The 7,324-nt window shown below is 36.4% G+C and overlaps 1 protein-coding gene across 1 annotated transcript; it reads left to right on the forward strand.

Annotated features, from left to right (window-relative positions):
• Positions 1 to 4,135: 4,135 nt before the first annotated feature.
• On the forward strand, positions 4,136 to 6,697 carry LOC148929680 (receptor-like protein EIX2). The gene has a single exon (XM_089056987.1). It carries the CDS (start codon positions 4,136 to 4,138, stop codon positions 6,695 to 6,697), a length of 2,562 nt encoding a protein of 853 aa, XP_088913113.1.
• Positions 6,698 to 7,324: the final 627 nt, after the last annotated feature.

The following is a 7,324-nucleotide window of genomic DNA, read 5'->3' on the forward strand; positions in this document are numbered from 1 at the left end:
ATTACTGCCATCCCCTCTAGATTTAGATCTCCCTCTCACATTCAAAGCCTTAGTTTGAGAAGATTTAGGGTTAAAGTTTTCTTTAAGCTCCAATTCTTTTGACTTTAAAGAACTGATTATTATGTCTAGAGGGGCACTATCCCTTCCATACTTTATAGCTGCCTTAACATCACCATAAGTATCAGGGATAGCATTCATGAGGGCTATGCTGGTATACTCATCAATGGTTTTATCTCCAGACCTTTTAATGTCCTGGACCAATTTTTGAAAAATATCAATATTATCATCTATGTCCTTTGAAAGATCCAATTTAAATTTAAAAAGCTTTTTCAGGAGATACGTCCTGGAGGACATAGAAGTTTCAGTATAGAGAGTATCCAGCTTAGCCCACATTTCACTGGCAGATTCAATAGCCACATCCTTTCTAATCACAGAGTCAGAAAGGTTGAGGATAATTGAAGACCTAGCTAATTCATTCATTTCAACCTTTTTCTCAGCAGACATATTTTCAGGAAGAACCCCTTCAATGGCTTCGAAAACCTTTTGCTGAATCAGAACACATTTTACCTTTTGTTTCCATATAACAAAATCATTTTTACACACACAAAAGAAATCAACACACTAAGGGCAAAGCAAGCAACTCTGCTTTCACAGATAGTGGATTTAAACAGATAACAGTCAAAGAATCCACTGGGAACAAAGATGCAGAGATTTTTCATGCAATAATCATAGATGCAGCCAGCAGCAAGCACACACACACAGGAAAAACAACTCAAGGTGATCCCAGACACACAAAGATCAAGTCCAAAAGAGTTCCTCCCTATCTGTCACGTGTACCCCGGCAAGAGGATTTTCCAGTTCACAATCACCCAATATATGGGGGCGCAGGGGGTCACTCAAGGCGGTTAAGGCACAGGGTGGATAGGTAATTCACTTAAGACACAGAACAGAGCTCTGAGATACACACCTTGAGTAAGAAAAGAGAAGCAAGCAAGCAGCGGAAGAAAAAAAAAAAGCTATAAGCACCAAGATCATGCAAGAAGACAAGAGCACAGAGCCTACACCGCGGCCAGCGGTTACTACCAGCAACAAAAGCCCAAGCCTAGGGTTCTAAGAAAGCAGAAAGGCGAGGTTTAGCCAATTTACCAGAGCGGTTACCCTTCGTTAAGGTGTAACCGTCTTACCAGGGCCTATACCGGAGGCCGAGCTTTACTCTGACGAGCCCACCTCCTTTATTTGCGATCCGGCGCACCCAAGTGAACCCCCGTGGCTCTGATACCACTGTAGGAATCAGACCACTCGGGATTCGCTAATTACCAGGACCTCTTTTATTGATTGAGTCCGAGATGGCTAATCTCAGAGATACAAGCCAATACAAGTGTGATACTAAGATTACACTCTACACTAGTACAAGAAGATACAATTGAAGAACCCTAGACTAAGTTCAAGTATCACACAGAACTTGAGTCTTCATCTTCTTCAATTATCCTGCACACTTAAGTAGAATCGTTAGTAACACAAGAATGATCCCATAGGATCTAATATTCAGAACGAAACTTAGCAACTAAGAAAAAAACATAAGGAATATGGCTCCGGTCACAACGGTGACTTCACTAGGCCAAGGACCTCCCCACTCACTTCTACCACAAGTCACAAAGAGAGAAACCTTCGAAAGAACTCAGGGACCAGAAACCTCGAAACCTCAGTTTCACTGAGTACACGACCAACGTAGCCTCCTCACACAAGGATCAACACCAAACTCTTGGATCACTACTCAGCAACACAAGAACCTCGAAGAAACCTCCAGTCACCACCAAATCGAAGTTGGACCAAACTCTAGATCTGAGAAGGAATACACTGAGTCTCACTTCACTCAAGATCTGAACCGATGAACAGCTTTAGAACCAAGTATCAACGGTGAGAACAAAAGACTGGAGAAGATAACCGGCGAACAAGGCCGGAATCTAGAGTGAGGTTAGAGAGAAGGCAGAGCAAAGGCGCAAGAGAGAGAGAGAGAGTTATGGTTTTTGAATAATGGTGTAACCGAAGAGTCAGTAGACTCATAACAAACACACACATTAATCCAACGGCTCAGAAGTATGATCCTTGTGGAGCTGCTACGTGGCATGCATCTGTGCCATCAAATAAGTAACAGGCCTGCAAAACCGGGCTGGACTTATTATCAGCATTGGGCCACATATTAATTAAATGAGCAAGCCCAACACAATTAATATACAGGTCCAAAACACAAATAGTCCACACAAATATTCTAACAAGATACACTTTCTTCTACTTAATACTCCGGACCGAAAATAAGTGACTTAACAAGAAACAGGGAATTATTAAAAAAATAACATTTAATTCATGAATATTGACTAAAGTCTTTCTTGACTCCAACCAAATAATAAATGTAGTTCGTTCAACTTATCAGTAAATTCTTCATTTCATTGATGAGAAAATGATGTCCAATTTCATGCAAGTACAGCTCAATTGGTATTTGGACATTAAATTGATGAGAAATATTTTTGTGTAGTTAACATGCATAATCAAGTCTTTTTGAAGAATTACTGATTTCGATCCCAATTCTGACGATTACGCTCCACTGTCTAATATACACATATTAATTTTGATGAATGACCCATAATAAAAAAATTAAAATCATTTTTTTATGGATGAAATAGCATTATATTGCATTAAATGAGTTCATATGAATAAAGAAAGTCCGAACAGGTGGCCGACATCTTGTTCATGAATCTTTATAAAAATTAATTATAGACTTGACTTTGTAGTCATCCCTAGACTCTTCGAAAATTAAATTATAGACTAAAAGTATCAAATTGGTCCCGGTATGAATGTTTATTGATTTTTTTATCATATAATATTAAGTATGTTAATATTTGGTCCTAAACAATAAGCTTTTATCTATATTTCACGATTTCGTACATCTGCACAAGAAACATATTAGGTCCTATTCGTTTTAAGTTTGTTAATTAACTTTTGGTCGTAGACAGTTTTGCCAATATTTAACTCATCATTCAGATCAAAATGCAATTGAACGTTAATTTTTAACGGAACTATTAAATATAGATCAAAACATATTGTTTAAAATAAATAACTAACCCATTTAATGTGTATGACTAAAAGTTTTTTTGGAAAATGTACATGACCAATTTTGGAGTTTAGTCTACAGAAAATGAAATATCGACGAAGTAGTCCTTTTTTTATGGTTCCGTCAAAAAACTAACGGTCAACACTAATTGCACATGATATGACCGTTAGTTTTTTTACGGAACCGTAAAAAAAGGACCTGTTTTTTTTTTTTTATCATATATTTGAGAGTAAAATTTACCTTTACTCTAAATTATACTCCATCCTTATACAAAAAAATAGTCTCATGTTTCCAATATAATCTATCCACCAAAATTAGTCCCATGCAAAAATATTGAAGGTTTCTCCTAATTTATCACCCCATTTTCCCCCATTTTATCATTTTTTCTCTCTAACCTTATATGACTATTTTGGTGGACAGAAGGAGTAATTCAAAATATTTATATCTGAGAATTATATAATTTCAAACTTTTTGGTTGGGATGATTGATAAATTCTTCATTTCATCGATGAAAAACTCAAGCAAAAAACTCTAAAGATCATGCATGCACAGTCAAATTCGTACTGAATTGATGAGAAATATCTATATAGTATGTATTATAATAATAACGAGTTATCTTTTAATTTATTATGGAGATTTTTGGTTATTACTATATAATTTAGTCAGCCTTTAGTTTACTACTTTTCGTTAATTTTGAATAAAATTCATCGTGGATTTTATTTGTTGGAAAATTCTTTCGTCATTTGAAACTTCAGCCCAATTTCTACGTTATGTTTTCATTAATTAATATTTTCAAAAATTTCTGTATTTTTCTTTTTGGTTACATACTTACATAGGAAAAAAAATATTTGGGATTATAAGTCACAGTACTTTACTTTCTATTTTATCTTTCAAGTTGACTTACATGTAGTGCTAATTAAGCAAATTTAAGTTGATTTTCGAAATTGTTTTGTTTATCTTTCCCTATTTAAAGTAGTATCCCACAAATACAATCCAATTCCATACATGCATTACTTAAAAAAGAGAGATGAATTCTGATAAAAGAATAGCAACCAAAATTCTTCTTTTTCTTCTTTTCTGCGCATTTGTTTCAGGAGATGCAAAAGTGAGATGCATAGAGAGTGAGAGAGAAGCTCTTCTAAGCTTCATGAATGGCCTCATCGATGATTATGGATTTCTCTCGTCGTGGCAAAGCGACGAATGCTGCGAATGGTACGGTGTTGAGTGCAGCTACACCGTTGGCCATGCTGGCCATGTCATCGGCCTTCGACTTAAGAGTATTGGAGAAGATGGTGAATTTCTAGGTCATTTGCAAGGTGAGATTGGCTCTTCATTGGTTGAGTTGCATCATTTAAATTATCTTGACCTAAGTTATAATGATTTTGGAGGCACTCCAATCCCAGAATTCATTGGTTCCATGAAACAATTACAACACTTGTCTCTTAGGAGTTGTAATCTTTTTGGGAACATTCCTTCTCACTTAGGAAACCTCACCAACCTACTCTCACTTGACCTTAGTCTGAATTATTTTAGGACCATCCCTCCTCACTTAGGGAACCTTACCAAACTAAGCTCACTTGACCTAAGTGGGAATGACTTTAGAGGCATTCTAATTCCAGAATTCATTGGTTCGATGAAACGATTACAATATTTGTATCTTAATCAATGTAACTTCTCTGGGACCATTTCTCCTCTGTTGGGGAACCTTACCAACCTACTCTTTCTTGATCTCTCGTCAAACTCTTTTAGTTCTATTTCTGCTTTTATTCTTCATTCTGCATTGGAATCACTCGAAACACTGCACTTGTCTAATAATCCTCTCAACGAATCGATGCCAGACCTAGGAGCGTTTCCTTTATTGAAAGAACTGGTCCTTTCTAGAAATAACTTTACAGGTCCTATTTCATTAAGTATTGGCCAACTCTCCGAACTTCAATATCTAGATCTTTCTCATAATTCGTTGGAAGGTATAGTCTCTGAATCATACTTCATCAAGCTTGATAAGTTAAAGACACTATATTTATCCTCCAATCCATCATTGATCTTGGATATTGCATCTGACTGGATCCCTCCTTTTCAATTGAGTGAAATATCTTTAGCCAGGTGCAATGTGGGTCCATATTTTCCAAACTGGATTCGAACACAGTTGAATTTGTCATCTCTTGATCTTAGTGTTGCCAATATAACAGACGAAGCCCCGAGATGGTTGTGGAGTGCGTCTTCTTCATTAGTGGTCTTATATCTCTCCAACAATCAAATAAGTGGCACAATTTCAAATCTCACATCCACCTCCATTGAGTATATGGATCTTAGTTACAATCGATTCTCAGGTCCTATACCATTATTTCCTGCCCTTGCTATCGAGATTCATTTAAGCGGAAATATGTTCTCGGGTTCAATTTCATCCCTTTGCAAGATTCCTTTCTCTCCCATTTCAGTCCTTTCCCTCGCCCATAATCAGTTTGCAGGAGAGATTTCCAACTGTTGGGATCAAATGCCAATGTTGTACGCCATCAATTTGGCTAACAACCATTTTTCGGGGGAAATTCCTCACTCTCTCGGGACTTTACTTTTCCTCAGAGGACTACAATTGCATGCTAATAATTTATCTGGTGAGTTCCCTTACCATTTGAGACATTGCCAACATTTGCTTATCCTTGACGTCGGAGGGAACAAGTTAATAGGAGAGATCCCCACTTGGATTTGGCAGATGACTGATATAAAAATTCTAAACCTTCGTGGAAATAAATTGCATGGAAATATTCCTCTTGGGATATGCAATCTTACTTTTATTCATGTTTTGGATTTGTCGTTAAACAACTTGTCTTGGATAATACCTGATTGCTTCGAGAATTTTTCTTACTTGACTGATAAGGATAACTTGATGTATGAATCTCTTTTTGATTCATTTTACGGTTTCTATGCAAATAAGCTCTATGGATATTCATCATTTCAATGGAAAGGTAAGGAATCCGAGTATTGGGAAAATCTCAGTCTTCTCAAACTCATTGATTTTTCTAGCAATAGATTAACCGGAAACATTCCCAAATCATTTTCCACTATGAGGGGATTAATATCCTTGAATCTATCAAGAAATAGTTTGACAGGACATATAATTCCAGATATTGGTAAAATGGAGATGCTAGATTCTCTTGATCTATCTCACAACCATCTCTCTGGCCATATACCAAAAAGTTTGGCAGAAATAAGCACCATTGGTGTTCTTGATCTGTCGAACAACCATTTGTCTGGAAAAATTCCAACCGGTACTCAACTTCAGAGCTTCGGTGCATCTGCTTATGCGGGTAATGATGGGCTCTGCGGGGACCCTTTGCAAAAATGCCCTGAAGATCGCTTGAGGCCATCCGCCACTAATCCGGAGGAAAACATGAATGAGAAAGATGGCAACATCTTCTCGTTTATGCAAGAAGTTGGCATATCAATGGGCTTTGGTTTTATCTTTGGATTTTGGGGAGTTATTGGCTCATTCATACTAAAGAAATCATGGCGAATTGCATTCTTCAACTTGTTTGATGCTGCTGGAGATTGGCTCTACATCAGGATTGTTGTGTTTGTATCCAAATGGTGATGAAGCTGAATATATAATGGTAATATTTACTACATTTATTCGCTCTAATTTGTCCCTGAAAATTTGTCACTTATTTTAATTTTCGTCCGTCTCTAAAAATTTGTCACCTTTCACTTTTACCATTTTTGGCAGTGGATCCCATATTCTACTAACTCATTCTTACATTTTATTATAAAACTAATATATAAAAGTAGGACTCATATGCCACTTACTTTTTCAACCCACTTTCTATTATATTTCTTAAAATCCGTGCCGGGTCAAACAGTGACAAATTATGGGGGACGGAGGGAGTAACATGTACTTGAATTGGTTAAATTCACATTGCATTTAGAATGTTGCAATCAAGATTCCATTTTTGAGAATTATAACATTCGCATTTTTCTCAGCGGTGAAGCTAAGGAGTTTAGCGTTGTATCAAGTTGAGCAAGCTCCTTACGGATTATCTTTCTAAGTTGTTGTAATTTGGAAATAATAATTCATCTATTTTCTCTTGTGAATTAGGTGAATGTAGTTTCACTTTGTTTTCATTGTATTTTACTTTTATTTGTGTATGTTGCATCTATAAATGAATATTTGTATTTTTATATTCTAAGGCAAACAAATTACATTAACCTTGATTTCAAAAGT

Source organism: Salvia hispanica, chromosome 4 (genome assembly GCF_029641045.1).
Source record: "Salvia hispanica isolate PSC_SH4W2 chromosome 4, Shi_PSC_v1, whole genome shotgun sequence".
Classification (NCBI taxonomy): Eukaryota; Viridiplantae; Streptophyta; class Magnoliopsida; order Lamiales; family Lamiaceae; genus Salvia; species Salvia hispanica.